At 47.7% G+C, this 27,794-nt stretch overlaps 1 protein-coding gene across 1 annotated transcript in view; it reads right to left on the reverse strand.

Moving 5' to 3' along the window:
- The window catches only part of CCDC63 (coiled-coil domain containing 63), a 31,169-nt gene extending 3,581 nt beyond the window's left edge, over window positions 1–27,588 (reverse strand). Inside the window, exons 1-8 of the mRNA XM_030292200.1 lie at window positions 27,530–27,588; window positions 24,458–24,647; window positions 18,769–18,888; window positions 14,920–15,101; window positions 13,952–14,133; window positions 11,806–12,026; window positions 5,700–5,774; window positions 1,988–2,180 (exon numbers count right to left, since the gene is read on the reverse strand). Coding sequence (XP_030148060.1) covers window positions 1,988–2,180; window positions 5,700–5,774; window positions 11,806–12,026; window positions 13,952–14,133; window positions 14,920–15,101; window positions 18,769–18,888; window positions 24,458–24,647; window positions 27,530–27,588 — 1,222 coding nt within the window. The remainder of the gene's footprint in view (window positions 1–1,987; window positions 2,181–5,699; window positions 5,775–11,805; window positions 12,027–13,951; window positions 14,134–14,919; window positions 15,102–18,768; window positions 18,889–24,457; window positions 24,648–27,529) is intronic.
- Window positions 27,589–27,794: the final 206 nt, after the last annotated feature.

Here is a 27,794-nt window from a genome sequence, read left to right on the forward strand (position 1 = left end):
GCTCCCCTACCCTGCTGTGTGTCGGAGCCCTGTGCATTCACTGGAGTTGTGTGTTCAACCACCCACTCTACCAATGAGTATTGGATGCCTACCATGCCAGGCACACAGCTGGATGCTGTGATGCATGGAGGAGAAACAAAACAACAACAACAGTAAAAACAAAGATGCAATCTCGGCCCGAGGAAGCTCATAAGCTTCAGCGTATAGGAGGAAGACGGACAAAAGGACAAATTCGACAGGTAAACAGAAAAGCACACGCTTCCCTTGCTTTCCAGATGCTCGTTATCTAGACTCAGTAACTCCTGGATCTGGAGAATGTTTTAAATAAACCTCGTGCTACCTGTACTGTTGCCATTCTTTCTGAAAATCAGATACCAAAAATATTTGCATCTGGCACTTGCTATCAGATCTCGACAACTTCATCGATTCACAGAGTGAGAGCTACTTGTACATGGAAACAAACTGGATGGATGTTACATAAAAGGACTGCCATGAATGGGAATAATAGCGTGTGTGGAGGGGACACCAACCTCAGATGAGGCAGTGGAGGGAAGCCCGGCTAGGGAGAGGACATTTAAACTGAGATCTGAGAATGAGAAGGAACTCAGCCTGTGCAAAGGCCCTGAGGTGGGAATGTGTTGAGGGGAGGGTTGGAAGAATCCATAGAATAGTGTGACTTGTGAGAGAGCAGGACACGAGGACATGACAAATGTGAGTAGGGGCCAGGCTGTGTAGACGTGATAGGGTGTGGGCAGGAAAGAGTTAACACAGGAGTCCTGATTACTCTCCCCAGAAAGACCAGCTTGCCAGGTTGGCCTGAGGCTGACATCAGGGAACTTGGATTTCAGGAAGGTTCCCATCCTCACTAAATGATAATAGAGGCTCAGTGCCCCTAACCTGTATGTATAAAACACGTTTATGCTAAGTAACTGCTTTATTTTTTTCAAAACCCTGGGCACAGCCTCTCTAATGAGCTCGCCTGGTTGGTAACATTTCACTTATGTCATCACAACTCAATGCTGGGGGAACTAAGTGCATCCTGTGTGACCCCTCTGGATGAGGAACCCTTGGAAGCTTGCTCCTGGCTTCCTCCAGACTTCACCCCATGCCCGTTTTCCTCTTGCTGATTTTACTTTGATCCTTTTGCTACAGCAAATAAAGCCCAGAGTGCCACTATAGGCCGAGTCTGTGAGCCCTCCTAGCAAATCACTGAACCTGGCATGAGGGGGCGATTAGGACATCCCCAAACACGGAGCGTATTAAGAACCTTAGGTATTATTCTAAAAGCAAGCCATTCGCTCCAAATTGTGATGATCTCTGGAGGTACCTCCCTCCTTCTCTGTCCTGAGCTAAGGGCCTATGGCTAGAAATGTGTGTTCTAGTTGACAGGCATTTGCTACAAGCCAAGCACTGCTCTGAGCACTTTATTTCTTCCTTTCCGATCCATATGCTTTTCAATTCTTTTTCTTGCCTTACTGCATTGTTTAGGACCACCACGATGATACTGAACAGGAACAATGAGAGCAGACATTCTTGCCTTGTTCCTGATCTTAGAGGAAAAACATTCCGTTTTTTACCCTTAAGCGTGAGGTTAGCTGTGTTTTGTAGCTACCGTTCAAAGTTAAGAGAGTTTCCTTCCAGCTCTAGTTTGCTAAGAGTTTTTATCTGAATGGATGTTGAATTTGTCAAGTGCTTTTTCTGCATCTATTAATACGATCATATAGCTTTACTCTAAGAACTATTAATTTATTTAAACTTCCCAACAACCTTATGAGGTAGATATTAGTTTACTCCTCATTTTTTTTTGGGGGGGGGACACAGCTAGTAAGAGTAGAACCAGGATTGGAGCCCAGGCAGGCTGGCGTTACAGCCCACGTTTCATCACCAGGCTCAATGCCACCCAAAGAACAAGTCCTCGTGACTGCTCACAGAAAGTTCCGGAAATAGTTCTTAAAGGCCCAACGAGCCCCCCACTCCCTTGACTCACCAAAGTACTGTGGAAGGTTGGTGTCATTGATTTTCCCTGTCTCCCCTAAGTGCCCCAGGATCTTGGTGGCATCACAATTTATCTTTTTAAACAGACTCTCCACCGAGTTCTTGAGATGCTCCAAGGTCTTGCTGATTTCCTTGTAGCTGTTCTCATACATGTCTGCCTCCTCCGTGGTCTTCTTCAGTTTCTCCTGGTGACAGACCCCAATTCCCACCCAAGATCAGCCAGGCTGCACCCTGGGCTCCGCCCACCCATAAGGACTTTCAGTGGGGATGGGGGTTTGGGACCCTCTGGAACCAGAGCCTCTGAACTACGGATTTTCAGACCTCTGAGGGGATACAAAATCAACGTACTAAGCCTTAATCGGCATTCTAAAGAAAGTAAATAGAAAAGAGAGGAAAAGAAAATACTAATATACACTGCAGGTAATGAGGGTAAATATTGTTAAATCTAAGTTTTGTTTCACCTACATGTATGTACATGTGTCTACATGTGTACGGGATTACGATATTTTTTAAAAGCTGGTGATTCAGTTTTTAAAACTGTGGCCCACAGAAAGGAGTACATTTTACAATGAAGCCTAATTCATAGTATACAATGTAAATATACATACGGGTATGGGTTTGTGTTTAAATAGATTATCTAATCAAATGACATAAATGCTTCACAGATCAGTATTCTTACTGTGTGTTCTCATATTTTCTATTGTTCTGTTTCATTATTTTTGAAGGCTGGTTCAATCCAACAAACTGATTTTACCACTCACTGGTTAATACACATTGCTCTGGTCCAGTGGTTCTCAAAGTGGGGTCCCTGGGCGACCAGGAGCATCAGCTTCATCAGGGAACTTGCTAGAAATGCAAATTCTTGGGCTCCAGTCCAGACCCTGAATCAGAGGCTCTGGGGGTGGGCCTGGCAATGTGTGTTTTAATGAACCTCCAGGTGATTCTGATGCACGGTGAAGTCTGAGAACCCCTGCGAGTCCATTGGGTCGCAATCTTGGCTTCACGTTACTTTCACTTGGGACCTTCAAAACATCTGCTGCCCTGACCCCAGCCTCAGAGGTTCAGATGGTTTGGTCTGGCGTGCGGCCTGGGCATCCGAGGTGAATCTGACTTGCAACCCTGGGCTGAGAATCCCTGCTCTTGGGTTGAGAGCTTCCAGTCACTTCCTGACTCTCCCTCTGAGCTCTCAGCTTGCTAAGGTGAACTGGGCCCAGTGAGGACTGCCCGTTCCCCGTGGCTCCTGCCTCGTCCCAAATAACAATCCCAAGGGGTCCGTCCTATCCATACCCCCATTTTCCAGGTGAGGAAACTGAGGCTCTGAAGCACGCAACCAGGAGAGGGAAGCCAAGATCCAAACTGTCACTCGACCATCACACCGGGCAGCTTCCTCTGTCCTGGCTCCCAGGGCTGAGTTTCCCCATATGACAGCAAGAGCTGCCCTCTCATTCTAGAGGCACGTTAGGAGATCACGTGGTCAAACAAACAAAAAGCCTGATGTGGCTGTGATAACATGTGTCCAGCACCTTACACATCATCTCAACACAGCCTCACAACTGCTACAGATTTCAGGTGAGGAAAACAGAAGGTCAGAGGTCAGAGAAGAAAGGCGAACTTGTGTTTAGCTTCCTTGTATGGAGTGGTCTGCGTACCTGACCTTGGGTTCATTTCTTGAGCAATTATTTAGTACCAAGGTGAGGTGATTGTGAGGTTTTACTGATTTACATCACGAACAACAATGATAGCTACACTCAAAATTCTCTGCTGTGCCATGTGCTCAGTGTGTACATGCATGACTTACCTCAAACTTCACAGTCCACTGAAGTGAAGATGATTATTATCTCCATATTAAAGGTGAGAAAACAGAGGCTCAGAGAGGTTAAGTCAGTTTCTCAAAGTCACACAGCTAGGAAGTGACTTTTCTGAGAGTCATACCCAAGCGTTTGTTCCCAGGTCCTGGTTGCTTAACTCCCATGCAAAACCCTCCCGTTAAGGGGCAGGTGCTCCCACTTCTCTCAGAGGGGCAGGAGAGGATGAAAGGGAAGATGTGAGGAAAGTCTCCAGGAATAGAGCAGAGGGAAATGATCTTTAGCAGGGGGTAAGGGAAAAAAAGGCCCTTGTGATTCCATTGCTATTAAGACAAATTCTCCTGCTTGGAGTATTTGCTTTGAACTGAGGCCCCCAGAAGTCATGCTGCAGCCAAGGGAACAAAGACGGGATGAAAAGACTTCAGACGTGGGGGAGACGCTGGGGGCTGCCTGGTGGGCCTCCCCAAGGTGCCCCTCTTTAGGCCTTCAAAACCCAGAGGTGCAGAGCCTCACCAGTCCCAACCCCAAGGAAGCATCTGGACGACACTGGGTGGCCGTGAGCCACTGGGGACGTGGGGCCCCAATCATGTGCTCAGCTTGAGGAGGGTCTCCTTGGACTTGGACCCTGCCTGAAGCGTCATTCCCCATATCTGGGCTCCTGAAACAGGCCTCTCGGAGCCAGAGCCGCAGAATGGTGCCTTGTGCTTTGCTGCCCCCCAGTGGCCTATTGGAGAATGGCACTGCCATCCCTGTCAAACCAGATGGATGCCAACAAAGAAAATACGCCACAAAGAAGGAAAGGAAAATGATCCAGGACTGCAGTTCCTGGGTCAGGGACTGTTGGATTACAACACGGCTGTGCAAACTCTCTGGGTTCATATCTTTGTCAGGTGTTTGCTATCTATCCTCCCCTTACGCCTTAATAACAAACTCCTGATTGTATTTGGGGCGGCAATGTGCCCAGCTGAAAATTATATTTCCAAGCCTCCTTTGCAATAGGGACGGCCAGCAAGATGTAAGTGCAGAAGTCACTGGCTGAGTCTTCACAGAAATAACTTTTAAGGTAATGGGAACGGTATTTTTGCCTCCCCCACTTTCTTCCTGAATGGAACATATAAGTGATGTCTGGATCATCAGCAGTCACAATACAACCATGAGGCGTCCCTGGGAAAATAAGCCACACGCTGAAGATGGCAAACAGGAGGAGCCTGGGTTACTGATGACATCATGACCTGAAGTACCTATCTCCAAATGTATTTAACAAAAAAAGTACTTCTACCTTGCTTAGGCCACTGCTGCTTTGGTTCCTGGTGATTGGCAACTAAATACAATGCAAAGCTCAAATACAGCATCCCAGCTCCAAGGTATTAGTCAAATGACTTTACCTCTCTGAGTCTCAGTTTCTCATCTGTAAAATGTAGAGACCACAGCACCTAACCCACAGGGCTGTCGTGAGGATTAAATGAGATAATACACGCAAAGCACTTAGCCCAGTACCTGGTACATAGTAAATGCTCAACAAATGTTCATAATAACTGTTATTGACAACAGGCCACAGCCAGGACAAGGGGGAGAGAGAAAAAAGTTACTGAGGCAGAGCTCTGTCTGGAATTTGCCAGTCTGGGATGAAATTATAGGCACAAGTGCCTGGGCTGTGCTCCCTGAAGTCCGGGAGTCTTTAAAGCAGACAAAGGGCCTATAAGGGACAAAATTCTACAGGCACGTCTGTAGCAGAGGCTGCCCATGACAAAGGGTCAGGACATGTCAAGACATGAGCCAGGCCAGTTCAGTCTCATGGGGCAGATATCATACTCCTCCTGAGGGCCGCCTGACAGGCTGCATGACAGACAGACAGACAACAGAGACTCCCACGTCCCTCCCTCCCCACCGTGGTCTTACCTCCATCTGCCTCAGGACAGAGCAGTTGTCATCATGGGATGATTTCTGCTGGGATTGCAAGAGGATGATCTCATTCTGCTCACGAGAGAACCAGACCATAAGGACAAGTGCGTGCTCCCCTCCCCACCACACCTGAAACCATGCCTGTGCCTTGAGACGATGAGGAGGATCTAAATTATCTGTTTCAAGGAGCCCCCAAACCCCTGGGCCCCACTTATGCCCATGGAGGTTCTTTCTGATGTTTCTTTTTAATGTTTTATTTATTTTTGAGACAGAGAGAGACAGAGTGTGAGTGGAGGAGGGTCAGAGAGAGAGGGAGACACAGAATTGGAAGCAGGCTCTAGGCTCTGAGCTGTCAGCACAGAGCCCGACGCGGGCCTCGAACCCACAAACCGCGAGATCATGACCTGAGCCGAAGTCGGACGCTTAACCGAGCCACCCAGGCGCCCCTGATGTTTCTTAATTAGAAGGATGAGGGCGTGGGAGGGCGGGTGGTTCATCCGTTCTGAAGAACTGTCTAGAACAGCAGTCAATAGAACCGTGATGGTGGCAATGTTCTCTCTGCAACACCCAGTCCTGCAGCCACTAGCCACTTGTGGGTATTGAGCACTTGAAGTGTGGTAGTGCCGCCGAGGAACTAAACCTTAATTTTACTTAATTTAAACTTACATTGCCATGGGTGGCTTGTGGCTACTGTAATGGATGTAACGTAAAGGCAGCTCCAGAGCAGAGGTTATCAAAGTCCAGCATGAATCAGAATCACCTGGAAGTTCGTGAAAACACAGATTGCTGGGCCTCTCTCCCAGAGGTTCTGGTTCAGTAGGTCTGGGTGGGGCCCAAGACTGTGCATTTCTCGAAAGTTCCCAGGAGCTGCTGCTACTGTTGATCCAGGGACCAGATTCAAGAACCCCTATGTTAGAAGAGTGTGTCTAAATATAAAAGGCTACCCTTTGAATAATTTCATCCCTAGGAATCTGTCCCATGGAAATAGTAGGACATGTGGGCAAAGTGGCTGTTCAAGGTTGTCTGTCAGGTTATTACTCAAGAATGGCCCCCAATTAGGGGCGTCTGGGTGGCTCAGTCATTCAAGCTATTGACTTCGGCTCAGGTCATGATCTCACGGTTCGTGGATTCAAGGCCCTACATCGGGCTCTGTGCTGACAGCTCAGAGCCTGGAGCCTGCTTCGGATTCTGTGTCTCCCTCTCTGTCTGCCCCTCCCCCACTCATGTTCTGTCTCTCTCAAAAATAAATAAACATTAAAAAGGAAAAGAAAAGAATGGCCCCCAGTTAGAGACAACTTAAATGTCTACTGATAGTGGATGAGTTAAATCAAAGATAGTATTCATATCATGGGGCAATGGGTCTCAAGAATGTTTTTAATATTTTTTTTCTAAAAATATGGTTTCAAATGAAGATTCCTGGCCCATTCTCAGAGAATCTAGGTTTGTAGGTATAGGATAGAACTTGGGGATCGCATTTTTAAGAAGTTTCTTATGATTCTACACAGAGATTCCAGGGTCCCCAGAAGCCATTAAAAAGAACATAGAAGATGTTGGAGGGTTCTATGATGAACTTAGGGGAAAAAGTTTTCAAAACAGTGTGAACTGTCTAGAATGATCCTGGTATTGTAAATGGGCATCTTTCTTACCTCAGGACCTTTGCACTTATTGTTTCCTCTGCCTGGAATATTCATCCCCCAGAGATCTACATAGCTTATTCCTGCAAGTCTGCTCAAACTTCACTTCTCAACTTCCCATGCCCTCACTTGGCTCCAGAACCCCCCCTTTACCTGCTGTACTTCATCTTTTTATCCACACCACTTCTCATTTTCTAATATATCCTATAATTTTTAAAAGTTTATTTAGTTAAGAGAGACAGAGTGTGAGAGGGGAAGGGGCAGGGAGTGAGGGAGACAGGAAGAATGCCAAGCAGGCTCTGCATGGCAGGCCAGTGCACAGAGCCTGAATGGGGCTCGAACACACGAAACCATGGGATCATGACCTGAGCCAAAATCAAGAGTTGGACTCTTTGATCCACCCAGGCGCCCCTACCCTATAATTAATGTATTTAGTAGGCTTGTTGTTCATTGTCTGTTTCTCAGCCAGAATAGAAGCTCCATGAGGGCAGAGCCTTTTGTTGTTTTGTTCTCTGTCCCGTAACCAGGGTCTAGAATAGTGCCTGGCACATAGTAAGTGCTCAATAAATACTTGCTGAATGAAAAAATAACCAAAAGAACAGTTTTTTTCAATCAGAATACATGAATCTATATATACTATATAACCACTATGTTAAGTTTAAAAGCATCACCCCCCAAAAAATAAATCAGAAGGAAATAGATCAAAATAGCAACAATGATTGTCTCTCAGGAATGGGATAATGGATGGTTTAAAAAATCCAATCCTTAGTTTCCAAATTTTCTATAATGAGCAAGCATATCCTTCTCTTATAAGATTTTTAAAATATTAAGCATTTTCTTTAGAAACAAAGTGTTTTCAGGACTTATTCAACAGGAATTTGCAGCTCTGCTAAGCCCCAAAAGGCACACAGTTCTGTAACTTCAAAGAAAAGCTCAGAAGCTACTGTCGTCGTTCACACATCATTCTACAAATGGGGAAACTGAAGCCCAGGCAGATCAGGGACTTGCTCATCCTTCATCAGACATACTCGCGCCCAGGCCAGAGACAGGCTGTGTATCTTAGAGAGGGGGTACCATCACGGTGAAGGGGAAAGATCGAGGTCGGTTTTGTTCAGTAACCATTTCCTCATCGGGTCAGTTTCCGACTAGCGTCCTCACATCCCTCTGCTAGGGTCCGTCCCTGTCATCCTACCGGGGCTAGTAAGGTGCTGTCTCCTAGAAAAAAAGAATCAGCGTCCTGCCCACTCCCAGGTCCCAAACGGACCATCCTTCCATCCTTCAAACCTCTGCGTTCAAAGACCTTCCATGCAATACTGCAGACGGCCACCTGAGGGCAGCGGCGAGGCGCCTACACCGGAGGCCGAAAGCTCCAAGGCCCGCAGGGCTGGGCGCAGGCGCAAATCGGACCCAGCGGGTCTCGGTGGATGTTGAGCCCATGGACCTCAACCTCGCGCGGAAGTGCGGGCCGGAGTCGTCTGATCGGATTTCCCGAGAGAAACCGGAATCCCGATTCCCATGTGGAATATCCCGATTTTCAAATGTTAGCAACTAATAATTTTTAAACTGGGATGGGGAGGTAGGGGAGACGACGCAAAAGAAGAAAGAAAGTGGGATTCAATCAGTTACGACCTCTGATCCCGGTGCTCGGGGAAGGGGCGAAGTCAGATGTTAGTACCCTAATTGTTTTTCACTTACATATTTTTCCTACCTGAACCCTAGTTTGAGCAGAGGTGCCACAAGAAGGTGAAAAGGTCAAGGGTCCAGGCAACCCCTCCAACCACCCCTCCCAACCCCCACCCCCTTCATCCACAACTGCTCCATTTTACCTGGGTTTTTTTTTCTTTCTAATTTTTTTTTTTTTTTTTTTTTTTTAATTTTGAGAGAGAGACAGAAACACAGAGTGCAAGCAAGCAGGGGAGGGGCAGAGAGAAAGAGAGAGAGAGAGAGAGAGGGAGACACAGAATCCGAAGCAGGCTCCAGGCTCCAAGCTGTCAGCACAGAACCCGAAGTGGGGCTTGAACTCACAAACTGTGAGATCCTGACCTGAGCCAAAGTCAGACACTCAACCAACTGAGCCACCCAGGCGCCCCTTACCTGTTTGCTGTACGGTGTTTCCTCAACCTGGGTTTAAACAAAAATGTTCTGTAGCTTTTTTATTAAAAGTTTGGAAAGTACTGCTCTAGTCCCATCATGTCATTCTACAGATGTGGAGACTGAGGCCCAGAAAGGGCAGGAGTTTGGTCATCTTTCATCAGACACACTCTTCCTAACAGAGACAGGCTGCCGGCTGAAGGAGAAAAGGATGGCCCTCATAAGTGAATGGGAAGGTCCAGGTCAATTACTGTTTGGGAACCACTTCCTGGTGTCTCCCACTGTGTGCAGGGCCATCCTGAGCACTAGGAAAGAAGAGGGAGTATACTCTTGTGCCTGTCCCCTGGAAGATCACCTTCCAGAAGGGAGACAGAGGGAGACAGGAGACAAGCTCATCTCTCCCACCCCTACCCCCACCACACACACAGAGCTGGACATTCTCCGTTTTCCCCCAAATCCACCTACCTCCCTTCCTGCCCTAAACCCCAGGGGCTCGGCTCTGAGCTCCCTGGTCCCCTGGCCTGGGTTGCGCCCGGACAACAGGACTGGAAAGATGTTGGGGGTACCTGGCAGGTCACTAGCTCGGTTGCATCCCTCCAGGAGAGACACATGGACAGCCTTCTCCCCTGATTCCAGAAAACGGCTCCTTCCCCTTACCTGTTCTGGAGCCCTCTTTTGTTTCTCCTGCACTTACCCTTTGTAATTTCCTTAAGCCATTGTAAAGAGTGCCTTAAAAAAAAACCCACCTCAATTTACCCATTTGGGGCGTGCCATATGTTTCCTGTGATAACCCTCACAGATAGCACCACCTTCATTTCCATCGTGTTCCTGTGCTACCTGTGGTATTGTCTATCACTATTTATTATTGTACATTAAGAGTTTTCTTTAAATCAGCCCAGTTGTGTTCATTTTATTATGTTTACCCTTATTTCCTTACTGTTACGAGTATTTCTTATCATCCTAAGTACCAATGTGCATTCAATCAAAAGTTCACAAGCTATATTTATCCTAATCCTCATAAAAATTAACTCATCACTAGTAAATTAAAATGTTTTCCCTTGGGGCGCCTGGGTGGCTCAGTTGGCTAAGGGGCCAACTTTGGCTCAGGTCATGATCTCGCGGTCTGTGAGTTCGAGCCCCGCATCCGGCTCTGTGCTGACAGCTCGGAGCCTGGAGCCTGTTTCAGATTCTGTGTCTCCCTGTCTCTGACCCTCCCCTGTTCATGCTCTGTCTCTCTCTGTCTCAAAAATAAATAAAACGTTAAAAAATTTTTTTAAATAAAATAAAATGTTTTCCCTTATATTCTGGCTACTGGCTACTTACACATAGCCAGTGCACCTGCTCCGTATTTAGGAAACAGTGACATTGCAAACGGAAGTGGCCCGCCTCGTCATACAAACAGCACGGGGACCCCCCGAGGGAGGAGTAATGAACTGCCAGAGGTGATGACATTTGTGCAGGGTCAGGACTAATGAGCAGTATTTCATCAGAAGAAAAGCAGGAGTGGGGGGGGGGGGCGGGGAGGAAATGGCACGGGGAGGCCTCAGAGGAGGGAAAGGTCTAGGATGGGTGAGCCTAGGAGCTGCCCAGGGCACCCTGGGGTCGTGAAGAGAGCTGTGCCTGCTGCAGCAGGTTGAAGCCAGATTTTGAAGGGACTGGAGTGTCATACTAAGTTTAGACTCTATCCTGTTCAGACAGTTCCAAAGGCTGTTTACGTGTGTTCTGGGGAGTAAGTAGCCCAAGAAGCCAATTTAGTTTGGGAAATGATGGGCTTAACCAAGGTAAAGAGGTTTCTTTACTGCGGGACTCGTCAGAGCCTTCATTATGCTCGTGTATATCAAGTGTCTTCAAGATGGTTTGACCATCTCTACTCAGTTCTGTGAAGCTGCTGATTAACAGGAGTCAGCAAGCTTTTAAGGCAAAGGGCCAGACAGCAGATATTTTAGGCATTGCAGGCCACATATGATCTCTCTCGTACATACCCTCTTTTTTTTTTCCTTACAACCTTTTAAAAAATGCAAAAACCATTCTTATTAGCTCAGGTCTGTACGAAAACAGACCACAGGCTGTATCTGGCCATGGCTATAGTCTACTGAACCCAGGACTATAGAACATGCCATGGGTTATGTCACTGTGGTGGGGGGGGGGGTGTGACAGGACCACACTAAGTGTTTGCGTCAGCTGAAGGCAAATACCAACTTCAGAAAGGTTAAAATGTAGGGGGGAAGGCCTGAGGGAATACGGTGTTTCCCAAACCGATCAGACCCTGAGGCCCTCTTCTCTATAGAGCAGCTCGAGGTGTGTTTCGAGGAACCCCCTTTGAGAAAGGCCGTTATGAGAGTGTGTGGGTCCCGGACCTAAAGAAGAGCAGCCCCGACCTGGATTCTCTGGGTCTTCTTGTGCATCGTGTCCATGTCGTTGTTGAGCTCCGTGACGTACATGAACCGAGCAAAGTTCTTCTCCTCCTTGGCCAGAAATCCCTCGATGAGCTCATTCAGGTCCCCGTTCTCTGTCAGCTTCAGCAGCCGCAGGTGCGCCACCTCGTAGCTCTCAAAACTCTCACCCTTGTTCTTCCTCTTGTACTTCTTTGCCTTGAGGGCTGGGAAGGAAAAGCCGGGAAGTGTGAGGCTGAGAGGAAGCCACTCTGAGCGATGCCAGGCAGGGAGACGGCTGCGTAATGTTTACTGTGCCTCGGGGGGGAGGAGGCTAGGCTTTTCCAGGAGGGGGAGCGCAAGAGCTTCGTGCCTAGTCGCTTCACAGATACGTGACTGAACATCTACTATGTGCCAGACGTTGTGCTGGGCTCTGCAGACACACTCCCCTGCCCCGTGGAGCTTCTAGCGCAGGAATCAGACAAGCAGAGAAGGGAAAAGGAGATGTCCACGCAGACAGAAGAAATCTGTAGCCCAGGTGATGGAGGAGATGCGTCAGGTGCTCTGACGGGGGAGCTGGGTGGCCAGGGAAGTCCTCTCAAGGGAGATGACATTTGAGCAGGATGAAGGTCAAGGGAGCCCTGTTGGCAGAGGGCCCCGGGCAGGCTGAGACCCTGGCAAATTCAAGGAATTAGAACCAAGAAGGTCCTCCAAGCTTCATTCTCTCCAGCCTGATGCCTGCAAAAGCCCCACCTTTCCTGAACCCAGTCTTCTCTCTCTCTCTCTCTCTCTCTCTCTCTCTCTCTCTCTCTCTCTCTGTGTGTGTGTCTCTTTTTTTTAGGGAGACAGAGAGAGAGAGAGACAGAGAGAGAGAGAGAGTCTTAAGTAGGCTCCACACTCAGCACGGAGCCCGCCGTGGGGCTCAATCCCACGTCCCTGGATCATGACCTGGGCCAAAATCAAGAGTCAGACACTTAACCAACTGAGCCACCCAGGCGCCCCAGTCTTGTCTCTTTGGTTTGGCCTCCACACGACAATCACAAGGATCTTTCTAGATCTTCCTAGGCACCTCTGGCCACGTGACTCCTTTACGTGTTATGTTAAAGAGTGAGAGATGGGGTTTCTCAGAAACACACTTTTCACAACATGGTCCCAAATGCAAAGACAGGAAGAGCCAGGAGATGCTGAAGGAACAAAGAACAAATGCAGCTTCCCGGGGGCTCTCAGAAGAGCTCAGATTTTTTTCCGTCTGTTCAGGAGACAGTGAATACAACGGCCCTGAGACTGTCCTCCTTAGAAAGGGCTCTTCTTGCAAGGGTGTCCCGTGGCTGGCACCTGGGCACCTAAATGATAACCAGTGCCCTACAGGGATATAAAACTTGGCCTGAATGCTAGGAGGGACTCACTGTGCCTAGGCTGGGCAGATGTTGTGTGGGGTTGATGCTAAACACAGACTTTCCTTCCAGGAGGCTGGCATTTTGGTGTGTGCAGGGGAGAGGACACTTACGTCACCAGCCCCCAGTAAGATCTTGGGCACCGAGGCCATAATGAGCTCCCCTGGCAGACAGCTCTTCACACATGTTGTCACAGTAAGATGCTGGGGGAATTAAGCACATCCTGTGTGACTCCCCTAGGAGAGGATCCCGGAAGCTTACACCTGGTTTCCTCCAGACTCTGCCCAGTGCCCCTTTTGTCTTTGCTGGGCGTGCTTTGTGTCTCCACCTCCCAGCCATGCATGTGCCTACACACTCAATCTTTAGAGTCCTCCTAGCAAATCGCCAAACGTGGGGACGGTCCTGGGGACCTAATACCCGAGTCTCCCCCAACAAAACAATGGAAGGAGAACCTCAGAGTAAGGACACGTCCTATGGGTTAGGGTTGGCCAATAAAATACAGGACCCCGGTTACATTTGAACTTCAGACAAACAATACATTTTTAAAGTATAAATTGTGTCCCAATTGTAGATAACCTACAAATAATTTTTATTTTATTTAAAAATTTATTCAGTTTATCTTAAGTGTTGATTTAACTAGGCATCTTGTAATTTTATTCGCTAAAGTTGGCATGCCTACTACAGAAGGACTTGGGCACCCTCAGCTAAGATGGGGAGGGAGGGGGGAGAGAGAGAGAGAAAATGCCTGGAGAACATACCTTCTTCCTTTTTGCTCTGCTCCTCGAACTCCAGACGATCATTCAGCTTGATGAGCAAGAAGGACTTGAGCTTGGTCTCGTGGGCATAGACACGCTCCAGCTCTCGGATCTCCAGGTTGTACTGAGAAATGTCCTTCTGCTGGCGGTCCTTCATGGCGGCCATTCGAGCCATGGCTTCCAGCCTGAGTGAGGCAGGCACAGGGTCTGAGCGTCTGGAGATTCCTCCCTTCCCCTCCCCTCCCCTCCCCCTACCAGACCAGAGGGACTTTCTGCCAACGGCCATCACTTCTTTGAATCGTGGAGGTTGCTGGGAGTGGAAGAACAGCCCTCCTTACCTGAATGACAGGAGCGGCTGGCTCCAGACCATCCCCAGGAAGTGAGTTTTCTATCATCATCACCACCACCACCACCATCACCATCATCATCATCATCACCACTTGTCAGTTACTGTGGCCCAGCGAGTCCTTATATACATATATTGTTTATTCCCCACTACCATCCAAAGTGGTCCTACAATAATACAGTAATGATGGATGGAGCCAGGATTCAAACCCAGATCTGACTCTAAAACCTGTTCTCTTCACAGCCCAGCTATATGCCTCTTGCCCTGGAGTGGGAGGCAAGGAGATAAGCCGGACGGAGAGGCCCCTAGGACCAGAGGCAGGGCTACCTGGAGGAGGCGGTTCAGCAGAGAAGTTTGAATCTCAGTCCTGTCACATCCGCCATTTACCTGGCTCTCGGGCAAATGGCATCTCTAAGCCTCTGTATCCTGGTCCGTAAAATAGGGATGATAACCCCCGGGGGCAGTTGTGAGGGTTGCAATGACACCCAGAGAACCTGGCACCGTGCGGGGCACACAGTGCTCAGAGTTATCATGATTCAAGATCCCTCAATGCATAAGCCCAGGGGCAGAGGTGCTCGGCAGGGGCTTAAGAGACATCCTGCCCCTAGGTCTCCCCCCAGCCCACCTCTGCTCATAGGCCTGGGCAGACTGCTCGATGGCCACATTCATGGTTTTCTTCTGCATCGATAAACGCCGCAGCAGCTGCTGATACACATTGTCATACGCAACCTTCTCATACCGCAGGTCCTCGATCTCCTTTCGGAGCTTAGCATTGGTGGTCAGCATCTTGTCAAAGTGCACGGTGACCTGTGGGCGGGGCCGTGCTTCAATACTGAGCTCACTCCTGGGGCATGAGACACTTCCGAAGACAGCCAGAGGGTGGGAAGGTCTTCCCCCACCTCCCGCCCCAGGCCCACAGCACCGCTTGGGAGTGCTGGGTGGGAGACTTGGGCTGGCCACCAGCTGGCTGAGTGGTCTTAGGTAAGTCCCCCCACCCCCCGGATTTTAAATTTCTCAACTACCTTTATACCTAACTTCCAGTGTTTAGCAAGGGCAAGGGAGAGAGGAAAAGGTAAATAACGCCATGAGGAAACAAGCAGCCGAATCCAGAAGGTAGAACTTTCTAGAAGACAGCTGACCCAGACTCTTCAACAAGTTGGTGGCTGGAAAGAGTTGGGATGGGGCTTTTGTAGAGCAGGGTTTCTCAAACTTGGCACTGTTTGGGCCTGGATGATTCCCTGTGGTGGAGAGCTGTCCTGTGCTTTATGCTATTAAAGAAACATCCCTGGTCTCTACCCACTAAATGCCAGTAACACAGGAGTGCCTGGGTGGATCAATCAGTTGAACATCAGGTCATGATCTCAAGGTTTGTGAGTTCAAGTCCCACATCGGGTTCTGTGCTGACAGCTTGGAACCTGAAGCCTGCTTCGGATTCTGTGTCTCCCTCTCTCTCTGCCCCTCCTCTCTCTCTCTCTCAAAAATAAACATTAAAATAATAATAATAATAAAAATAAATGCCAGTAGCACAGCCCCAACCCAGTTGTGACAATCAAAAATGTCTCTTTTTAGAGCCAATGTCCCTTTGGGGGCAAAATCATTTCTGCTTGAGATCCATTGTTGTCGGTTAAAGAAATTTAAGAGACCTATTAGGTGAAACTTGACAGTCTCCAACTTTAAAAGACATTTTGGAGCCAGCCAGAGAAGTTTTTAATGTGGGCAGTATTAAGGAAATAGTATTAATTTTGTAAGGTGTGATAATGGTTTTGTGTCTATGAAAGAAAATGTTTGATTTTTAAAGATGATTGATTTTAGGTATGGAGGTATTTGGGGTGAAATATCATCATGTCTGTAATTTACCTTAAAATACTTCAGGGAAAAGAAGGGTGAAACAGAATAGTAAAATGTTAACAATTACTAAATCTAAGTGATAGGTATGTGGGTGTTCATTATTTGATTCCCTCAACTTTTCTGTACATCTTAATAAATTTATCCTAATAAAAAAATTTTTATGAGGAGTGCTCCCATAGACACTGAAAAGAAACAATTGCAGAAAATAGTCCTAATCATAAGAAAGTAGATTCGATCAGAGGTTTTCAAGGCATATTTGGAGAAACCTTAGGCTTCCACAGGGCTGAGATGGGGTACGGCAAGTGAGGCCACCAGGATGCAAAATTTAAGGAGGTACTCATTTTCTGGTGTCAACCCTGCATTTCCATGAGTGCTTTCTTAAATTCTGCACTCTGGGCTCTTTACTTGCCTCACCCTAGTCCTGGCCCCGGGCTCCTCTGTAGGATATGTCAGTAGCCACCACACAAGGGAAAGGAATCCAAGAACAGAATCATCCTTATTCTCTCAATATCTTCCACTTACCCTTAAGAAGATATCACTTATCAGTCATTTGCACTGTAGTGTGAATTCTACTCCAGGACTGTTGCCATGCTACCCATCCTCTGATTGTGGGATAAAAATGGGGAGGACTCTCACGCCCCATTGAGTAAATGGAGGAGTCTTTAAGGTCATGGAATATTTGGGGACCCTGAAATAACCTTTAGAGTTGGTTACCTAATCTACTAAAAGGCACACCCAGAACTGGTCAGGGAAGAAAGGAAAGGGGACCATTTTGAGATGCAAAAGAGCAAACCTCTCAGAAATAAAATAGGGGACATACGACAGACGTTACAGAAATAAAAAGAATTATAAGGCAATACTGGGAACAATTGTATACCAACAAATTAAGATAGCTTAGATGAAATGGACAAATTCCTAGAAAGAAACAAACTAATGAATTGATTCAGGAAGAGATAGAAAACCTGAATAGATCTATAAACAAAAAAGTAGACCTCTATCATGCATACCTTTATTCATTCATTTAATCAACAGATGTTTGCTAAGTACCTACTCTAAGCCTCACACTGTGCCAGGCATTAATGATTCTTAACCAAGGGAATCATTAACCTTAACCTTGATTCTTAACCTTTGGTTTCACTGGGGTTTTCAGTAAGAGTTTCACTGGGAGTTTTAATAACAGTGCAGATGCCTGGGTCTAAGCCTTAAAGGTTCTGACTCAGAACCAGTGAATCTGGAGGGGACCCAGGAATCTGCATGTTAACACAATTCCTAGGCATTCTGAGACATGGGTACAAATCACTGTGTGTGGATATTAAAAAGACACTGCCCTGTCTTCAGTCCACTTTCAGGTTACCGGGGCAGACAGAGGTCATATCCAATTACCTTCAAACATGCCCGGTTAAAACTTGATGGTCAGAGTTTGGGGGAAGCTAAGAGCTTTGCATAATGAGGCGCTGACAGGCTTCCTTCCAAATCAATTCACTTTCCCTCTCTCCTGGCTCATTTTGTGAGAACTGTAATTTCACAAGTCAGACTGAAATGTGTTTGTACCTGCCCAGGATTGCTTCTTTCTTTCTTTTTGCTTTTCCAGGAGAACCATTTCTCCCTAGCTCTCAGTCCACACTGTTGGATAGGGCTGCCGTCCCTTGACTTCCGGTGGGGGCTGTGGGAGTGGGGGGAGTGATACAAGCGTAGTTATGTGACTCAAGTCCATGTATTTCATTCTTTTGACCACCATGATTGGTTTAGGGATGGGCACTTGACCCAGGATGGCCCAATGGGAGCCCTCCCTGCGACTTATGATTGAATTCTTAGGAAAGAGATTGTCTTTTTCTGTTGGTGTTTGTTCACATTGGGGGGCTGCCCAAGAATGTAGTCATCTCTACGCAAAGGAGAGATGGACAGAGAAAGTATCCTAAAGACATGCTTGGGGCATCTGGATTCAGCTATTTCTGAAGGCCCCACTTTTGCCCCTGAAATTTTAGTTCCATGACCAATCCATTCTCTTTTTTTTGTTTGCTTAAGCCAGTTTGCAATTTAGAAAATCCTGCTTAATGCAAAACTCACTATAAACTGAAAGCGATCAGGAAATACCACTTTTCTCTTTATCTGGTTATGCATGTCTGTGCTGAATATTTCCTAGAGACAACATCAACAACAACCAAAAAGTACCAGGTCTCACAGAGGTGTGAACAGATTGCGATGGGAGGGAAGGTCTAACTAATTCTGCTTGCTGAGGGCTAATATTTGAGCTGCTTCTTGAGAATGAGCAAGAGTTTTTAAGTCAAGTGACTAAGAACAGGTATCCCGGGAGGGGTGGGAGATGGGGATGATGGGGTGGGGGGGGGAGGCGGGCAGCAGCATGGTACATAAAATGCAGAGAGCAAGAAAGAGAAAGGCACCTTGGGTAACAGTGGGTCAACCAGTGGATGGAACAGAGTGGATAGAGTAGGGTGGATGGTAAGTCTAAAAGGCTGTCTGGCTTGTATGAACCCTATTATTTAACCTTCTTCTGAGTCAACCAACAAGATGGATGTGTTCTGCTAAAGGTACCATGGGGATCATTCTCTGCTCTGAGCAAGGGAAGGCAGAGCGGTTTGCAAAGCTGCAGAGAACACGTACGTACGAGATTCAAACGGGTTTCCAAAATGTGGATCTGTTTTTGCAGTTTCCGGGGGTCATTGGCTTTCTGTATCTTGGCGAAGATCTGTTTTTGGTTTATAATTTTTTTTTCCATCTGAGCAATCTGGAAAAAAAAAAAAAAGGAGAGAGAGAGAACCCCCCCAACTGTGTTAAATTAATATCTATATGGGTACAGATTCAACAGTTCATTAACTTAAGGGTGCTAAAATAAAAACTCTAATGTTCTTTCCTTTCCTACAAAAGGATTTTTTATTTCTCTCTCGAATGCATGCTCAACGCAACTTAATCTTAGCCAGTTTGGGGTAAAATGAGGCGATTTAGAGTTTTTGCTTTTACCTGTGCATGTCATTTTCACTCACCTTTTGGTGCAAGCTTCTTTTGGTTAGGTATCATGTCACCTGTGGCCAAAAGCATCGCTAACACGCCATGCGCTTTATGCACTGGGATCATAGATTCTGACTTCAGAGAAGGGCCATACACCCTTGCCATGGCTGGCAGGAGAGAATTTTGGTGTTTCTCTCTACCCTTGCAGCTCCAGCCAAGTTCTCCAGACCCAAGCATACCCCCCACCTCCACCCCTGCCGTCACCTTCCCACAGAGCTCACTCTGTATTTTCTCATATAAGCGACAGCGGATCATGTCATTTCCTCACACCACTAGCAACGTGCATAACCAACCTGACATACAGCTTTAACCCAACCCAGGCAGAGATCCAAATTGCCTCCCAAAAGTTAGCCCCATCTGGAAGCAGCTGGCTAGTGCTAAATCCTAGCAGGTTCTACAGAAGTTTATAGAACTATTATCTGAAGACAAGTGAGTGCCAGGTCCTAATGTGTCAGAGGTACTTTATCTTCTTAGGGTTTGGACTGAGACTAAGCTCTGAGACTTTTTTTTTTTTTTTTTTTTTGGAACCCTGCTGGGTGAAGGGTCAGGGCACTGTCATTTAAAGCAATTTTTTATGTTCTTGTTTGTCTGGAGGTAGTAACTTGAATTCACTATCTGAAGCCCGGCTCCTGTCTGGAAATTGAGAAGTTCCAGATGAGAGACGTTAAGTGCTTGGTGTAATGAAATATAAAGTTTGTCAGCTACATGGAGGCTGGCTTCCAGCTGGGAGCAAGGCGCCCCTGTGCTGAGCTTGGGCTGATGAATTCTGGGAGCAGTCGCATCCGGGGTTCTATGTTAGTGTCCCTGAGATGGTGGTTTCCTTTGGTTATTGCCAAACCTTCGGGAAGTCTATACAGCACAGTCTCAGTTATGACCATGGAACATTGAGAGAAAAATCTATACCAGAGGTTGTAAACTATGCCCAAGCAGGTGGCATAAAAGCGTAAAGTGGGCCCACTATAAGACCGTACAGGACGGTGGAGAATATAGAAAACTGGAGCACATACTCCCTGCCTTAAGAGGCAGCAGCTCGTATCATGCAACTACAAATTATAGAAAATGCAACTAAACAATGGCTCAAACAAATTATGGTTTATCTTCCTCTCCATAAACATGCCAGGTTAAGTTCAGTAACTCAAGGAACTAAACACAAGATCTCTGTAATTCACCTGGCCTTTCCCTGATGGTCAAAAAATGGCTGCCACTGCACCAGCTTTCACAGTCATATTCCAGGCAGGAAGGTAGAAGAAGCAACATGGATAAATGGCTAGGACCTATATCTAGGAAGCAAAACTTTCTAGACACCCCCAACAGACTTCCCCTCAAATTTCATTGCCCACCTTTAGCTGCAAGGAAAGATGAGAAACGTAGCTCTTTAGGAATCTGTTAGAGAGGAAGAAGTAGAGAGTGGGTAAACAGCTGTGGTGTCACCACAACACTATTTAGTTGCAGTTGTCCCACGGAAATTCAGGGTCAATGTTACCAAATCTTTCCATCTTTTTTTTCTTTTTTTGAAGAAAAGTCAGATACCCAAATTTTTACATGAAATCTCTCAATTTTAACAAGTTAACTAATTAAAATAAATTTTAAACACTGACTGGACCAAAGCCCTCATGTTGTCAGACTTAATCTGTCCTGAAGACCACCAATTTGGTCTACGCCCACATTTAATCTTGAAGGAACCACAGTATGCTGATGAAAGATGGTTTCAGGCAGTGAGAGATACCAAGCAAAGGACGGAAGAATGTTCCAGAGCCAGGTAGCTGGAAGAGGTATGAACAGCCAGAACTGTAATGGATGTGGTGGGTTGTTGGCCCCCAAAACCCATCTCACCCCAGAAGGCTGGTCCAAGCCAACCATGGTAATTCTGTCCCCTCTGCCTATGGTTTATTCATTCAAGGTTGGACAGGACTAAACCAGTTAGGGCCTATGAATTAGGCAGGCTGATTGCTAGGGAAGCCTCTGGAGAAAGTTTCCTCATTTCCTAAAACAGTCATAGGAAGAGATAGTCTGTCTTCTTTGTAAAAATCATTCTTTTCTGGAGGGCCATAAACAGACCAGTTTGGGCTCTCACACCACAGTTTACTGCCCCTGGTCTAGCCCCCAACCAATTATAGAAATTTCATTTCCCTTTGCCAGTGGTTGGCCTAGAAGTAGGTATATGCCCTGGCCAATGAGCGAAAATCAGCTGGAGAGTTTCTATGAAATATTCTCTCCCTCATAAGTGAGAATATCATATAAGAACAAGACCCTCTATCCTTTCTTCATATCTTTGAATGTGATTCTGTGAGAAGCTATACCAGCTAAGCTTTGGCAGCCATCTTGTGACCATGAGGCGAGGGCCAACCAAGAGGATCGGAGAGAAAAAGACCAACCCATCACTGTAGAGCTACTAACCCGTCTCTGGGACAATCTTTTTCCAGACAGACATCGTATTATGTGAGAAAAACAAACTTCCATAGCCCGACACATGCCCACCGGTACATCAAGCAAGATGGCAGCTCAGATGATCAGGCATCAAGGGAACCGCTAGGTTGCCCACAAACTCGCAAGGCATGTGAACGCTGTTTATGATTCAATCATAGTAGCCAGGCTTTGGTTCGTCAGACCCCCGTCTACTTTCTTCTCTCTTACGCTGTGCACAGGCAGCTCCCTCAACACAGAGCCCCGCTAACTCACCTACGAAGTGAAACAAACGACTCGTTGTAATATATGGGAGGGCAGCATCTCCGGAGCAAAGCATGGCCTGCGCCGAAGGGATGCCCGCCCCTGCCTGAGTTCACCGGGGGACCTCAGGTTCTAGCTCCTTGTCAAAGGATGCTGTGGTGTCAGCACTCTGCCCAGTGACTCTTGTCATTAAACTCAGCCTCCTGTTCCCTTTGGCATCTCTTTGTCAGACGTTCCTTTCGTGACGCTGAGAGTAATTAGGCCTCTGCGCAACGAGAGACACATCCAAGGCTGCACCGCCAGAGGAATGCGTTGCCTACGCAAGGTGCTCTCTCCAGCACGAAGGCATAGGCTTATTTGCTCTTTGAGGCCAGGCAGGGCCTGGCGAGGTCCCTGCCTCCAGTGACCTCTTGCAAGGAGGAAGCTCTGGGCATAGCAGCAGGGGATTCTGGGACCCGCCCTCCCTGGGATGGAGCTGGGCAAAAAGGGGTTTTGTACAGGGCGGTGAGCCCCATGTCCTTTTGCGGATTCCAAAGCAGGCTGCCTTTTCCTACTATTTCTGAGCACCCATGTCCCCATCTTTTCTTCACTTTTCCTCTTTCTTCACTGCTATTGCCTCCTTTCTCATCCACAAATTCATTCATTCATTCCTCAGTGATTCTTAGATGCCCTCTCTGTGCCAGACAACAGGGGGATGCTGGTGACCAAGACGGTATCATGGCCCCTGGCCTCAACACAAACCTATAATCTAGGACTAGAAACAAGCTATGAAGCATAATTAGTCCTAGGAAAAGGGAGATGTAAGGCATTTTAGACACGTCCAACGGAAGCATCTGGCAGGGAAATGAAGGGACAAGTATCCGGCAGAAGTAGCATTTGGGCTGAGGCCTAAAGGATGAATAGGAGCTCCCCAGGCACAGAAGATGGAAGGGCAATCCGGGCAGAGGGAAAGGCATGTGCAAAGGCCTGCAGGGGAGAGACAGCACTGTAGGTTTATGGAGGTGGCCAGTGCGGATGGAACACGGAGGGGGGAGCAGGAGGGAAGGTGGAAGGGGCAGGAGGGACACAGGGCAGCCGAGCCAGCAGACCACACGCGGGAGTCTGGCCCTTATCTCAAGAACAACAGGAAATTACTGAAGGATTTGCAAGCAGAGGAAAGATGTAATGAGATTTCCAGATTCTTTCAGTCAGTAAATATTTATTGAGGGCCTACTATGTGCCAGGCACTGGCACACGCATGGGATGTACTGAGGGGAGCAAAACAGACATGGTCCTTGCCCTCCTGCAGGTGACACGTTATAGGGACAGATGACACCTGTGTTAAGCCATAATTACCACTATGAGAAGTGCTATCAAGGGGGGGCCGTGGGATGTTGTGAAAGGGGCCGAGGGGGTGTTCTGGGATCTTCTGCTTGACTCCTGAGGTTCACTCTCCACTCTGTGCCACCCACCCTGCTCTGTGCCCCAGGAAGCTGACCTGGAAGGAGTCCACAATGGCCTCCTTGCACTGGGGGTCCATGGGTGAGAAGAGAGAGGTTGGGGTATTTGTTCCCCCTGGCATGCTCCCTGTGTTCAGGTTCTGGGGTGTGCCCCCTGCGGCTAACCCTACAGTGCTTCAATGTCCCTACTCTGTGCTCACACCCTTGTAAACAGTGCCTCATAAAACTCTTCTCAAAGTACCTTACTGAGCATACTATTTGTTTTTGGCCAGGAACCTAATTAATGCAAGGGGGATATGCTTTAAATAGGAGAGAGGACATAGAAAAGGCCTCCCTTTAAAAGTCACACTTGAGCTGAGACATAAAAGACAAAGAGTGGGGATCAGGGGAACACGTGCAAAGGCCCTGAGGTCAGACTAGTTTTCACATATTTGGAAGGGGGAAGTCTTCTGCAGCTGGGTGAGATGAGTGAAGGAAGGAATGACGTGGGATGAGAACAGAGGGGTAGGCAGGGCCTAGATCACAGGGCCTCTCAAGCCATAGGAAGAGATATAACCATTAACATTGTCAAACAAATGTCTCTAGCTCTTTGCCTTCTGGATACATACACTTCTTCGACTCTTTTGTGGATGGGTAGAGTTGACTATTCGGGGATGGGCATTTGGGGTATATATGGATTTGACTATTTTGAGCCTATGGGTCATAAGCAGAAGCAATGTACTACTTCCAGGCTGCAGCTTTCAATTGCCAGTGTGAGACTTTCCAGAACTTTTTTTCTCTGCCACAACACCTGGCAACCTGGTCCCAGGATGAGAAGATATAAGAGCCCCTAGCCAATCCATGATAGACACAGCAGGAACGAAGAAGAAACCTTTATTGCTCAAAACACTGAGTTGTGGGGGAGGGGTGTTTTGCGGTATAACCTAACCTCTCCTGACCAACACAGCGCGGGGTTGAGAATTGACTCTAAGGGTAGTGGGGAGGCGCTGGGGAGCACAGCGGAGGAATGGTCTGGTAGCACTGGGAGAGTAGGGGTCCCAAGGTGGTGGAGTGACCACAGTCACCTTTAGAATATGGGGGGGGGGGGGTCAGATCTGGCCTAAGGCATGGTGGGTACTCCCGCGCCCCCCACCCCCGCCCTTGCTCCTCGCTCTGGTTAACCCCCTACGAGAAAGACCACACCTTCTCATCCAGTTCTGCCAACAGCACCTTCTGTGATTTAATCAGGGCCTCGTAGTCCTCCTTGGTCTGCAGCAGGAAACACAGCTCCGTGTAGTTTCTCTCATTCAGTTCCAAGTTCTTCGAGGACTTGATGAGACCCAGAAGCAGAGTGATCTCCTCCTGCTCCCTCTGCAGGGTCTTGATTTCCTTGCTGTTGGGAAAGCAGCACGTGATTGACTCTGAACCCCGCCCCGAGTTTACCTTGCCCGGGTGCCCCAGGCTCCTTAGCGCTGAAGGAGCCTCGGAGAGGTACTTCCCGCCCCTGCAAGTGGCAGGGGCTTGTCAGGGTCTGGGGTCCAGGGCTAGAACTCTGACCGCCCGCCGCCCAGTTCGCCGCACCTTCCATGGCTCCGCCCCTCTCTAGCGGGCCTTTGCTTGCTAGGGAACAATTTGCAGCTGTGCCTGTCAACACCTAAGTTCTAGGACCAGGTCCTCTTTTGCCAGCAGCTCATGGGCATCTGTCTGATCTTGCTGACTTTCTTTCCAGACTTTGCAGCCAATGATCTCTGGTCACGAGAGGCAAGCCCATCAGCCAGGCATTTTCAGTGTCGCCTCAACACAGAGATGCTCAGTAACCTCCAACCTCCCCCACTGTCTCTACGCGGGATGCTAATGATTTATTAAATGACTGACGTGAGTCTCCTCTCTCTCTCTCTCTCTCTCTCTCTCTCTCTCTCTCTCTCTCTCTCTCACTCTCTCTGGAGAAGAGAGGGGTAGGTGTGTGGGCAAACAGGGATTTTGAAAAGAAAAGGCTCGCACGACTACTCAACAACCCAACAACCCAATGACTGGAAACAGCACAGAGGCTGTTTCTGGCAAAGTCTAGGCACCGACACCTGCTGCACAGTGCGGTCTGCAGACCCGCTGCCTGCATAGCCTTTGGAAGCTTGGAGAAATGCAGAAGCTCAGGCCCTAACTCAGGACCTATTGAATCAGAATCTGCTCGAGTAACAAGATCCTCAATTGACTCATGCACATTAAAGTTTTGGAAGCATTGTTCTAGAACAGCAAAATGTTCTAGGGTGGGGAGGGGGGGGGTCTGCAAACATTTTTCTTTAAAGGGCCAAAAAATAAATATTTTAGGATCTGCAGGCCCAGATGGTCTCTATTGCAACGATGCAACAAAGTAACCATGGGAGACGCATAAACAAATAGGCGTGGCCATGCTCCAATAAAACCTTATTTACAAAAACAGGCAGCCAGCCAGACTTGGCCCAGGGGTCATGGCTCACTGACCCCTGTTTTAAAGCAACACGTCCAATAGAATTTCTGTAATGATGGAACTGTTCTCTATCTGCACTGTCCCATAGAATCACCAGCCACGTAGGCTGTGGAGCACTTGCAATGTGGCCAGTGCAAAGGAAGAACTGAATTTTAAATGGTATTCCACCAATAATAAATGTAAATAGCCACCTGTGGGAATGCACCCCTAATTCTAGAGCAGCTTGTCTTCTAAACCTGGTAGCTGGGACCTTTCTTCCCATCTTAAGCCCCTCTTGGCAGGGGGTCTTTGTTAAGGTAGAGAGAAAAAACAGAGTCCACCAGAGTTAGGAATTCTGAGGGCTCAGCAAAAGCAAAAGGAAGGTTTGTCTGTCATATCAGCAGGACTGGGACCCGGAGTGAGGCATCCCTAAATTTAAGGAGGCTTTCACTCTTAAGGTGGTATAGGTGTAGGAGAAGCACTGGAAAAAGCACTTCCTTAAATATTGCACCCTGGGCACCTCACTCAGCTCATCTCAGTTCTGGCCCCTATTTATAGGTGTTTCACTTGAAGAATCTAAGATGTCCACTTTTCCGCTCCTTCCCCTTTAGGTCCGTCACAGTGAAAAGTGGGATGAAGGCGGTAGTGTGAAGGGTAAGATTCCAGAAAAACTGTCAGAGACCCACCAGGAAGGAGGCATTTCCTGATGCCCACCAGCGGTAAGCTGTGAATCAGGGCTGCCGAGCACAGATGTGCAGGTTGTGGACTGCACAGCCCAAGAGAGAGCCATCTGCTTGAAAAACAATCATTGATTTCTTGACTTAGTACCCTTTCCTGGGAGATGCTTCATCTTGTTCTAACAAAATCCCTATGTGATGACAGTGTTTCCAAGAGATGGCAGTAAAGTGTCTTGAGAAAGGGCGTCTTTTTCTAATTCACAGGAAGATCCCAAACGGACTAGCGGTAGCTCTGTGTGAATTGAATCCATAGAAAATGGAAAGAGCTCCTTTTCCTCTACCCTCTGAACTTTACACGTCATCTAACAGTAAGATTTTCTTTCTAATAATGGGCAGTTTCTGCCTGTATAAATGTTAAGGATGTAGCTAAGGAATTACATTCCCTTGAAGGGAATCTAAGGATATTTGCTTATTCAACCCCAGGGAACACCTTTCTATTGTCTAAAGAAGCTATCAACATCATAATTTCTAGGACAATCCAACTTCAAATATTTGATCTTGCAGACTCCACAAGGATGCACAAGCAGGAAATATATTTTGGGATAGACACAGCCTGATGATTTCCTCTCCTCGGGGAACTCCCCCACCTCCATTGCCAGAACTATGGGAGTGACAATAGCCATTTTGTGCCCTATGGTCCTGTCCCTCCCCCGGGCACAGCTGATTGGACCAGAAGTAGACACCTGACCCAAACTAAGCCAATCAGATTCCCTCTTTCCTGGGACTTTGGGATTCACTACAGTCTGTGTGGTTCCTTGGTAGCTCAGGAGTTGGGGCAGCCATCTCCCACCGGCCAGTGCTGAGATCCAGATAGGGAAGAAGGAAACCCACGTGCAGAAAGAAACAGGAACCAGAAATAGTTTTTCATTTGGGTCCTTCCCTGAGGCATGGCTGTCCTGCCCCCCTTGGAGTCCCTGTGACACCCTAATTCTGAGAATAAATCCTCCCTCCTACTGAAGCTGTCCCACCTAAGTACCCAGATTGGGCTCAGAACCGGCTTCCTGCCCAGAGGCCACATGAGAAAGTAAATCCCATGAAACCAAATCCAAAACTTTCTCCAAGTTCACTCAGTACAAAGCTCTGACCATCACTCACTGCTGGCTCGAGATCTTCTGCTGGGAGCAGAAGTTGAAGGACTTGCGACTTTCCACCATCTTCCTGAATTGCTGCTTCAGCTTCCGAAGCTCAGCCTCAGCCAGCTGTTCTTTGACCTTCTCTGAAGGTTCCTTGAGAACTTCGGAGCGTTTTCTCCTGTGCTTCTTTGACTGGGTGAGACGGGGAGAGGCATTGACCAACGGGTTGGGTGACCAGAGAAGCCTACATTTCAGCCCAAAGGCAGAGGGCAGAGGGTGTCTGGGGG

This window comes from Lynx canadensis, chromosome D3 (genome assembly GCF_007474595.2).
Source record: "Lynx canadensis isolate LIC74 chromosome D3, mLynCan4.pri.v2, whole genome shotgun sequence".
Lineage (NCBI taxonomy): Eukaryota > Metazoa > Chordata > Mammalia > Carnivora > Felidae > Lynx > Lynx canadensis.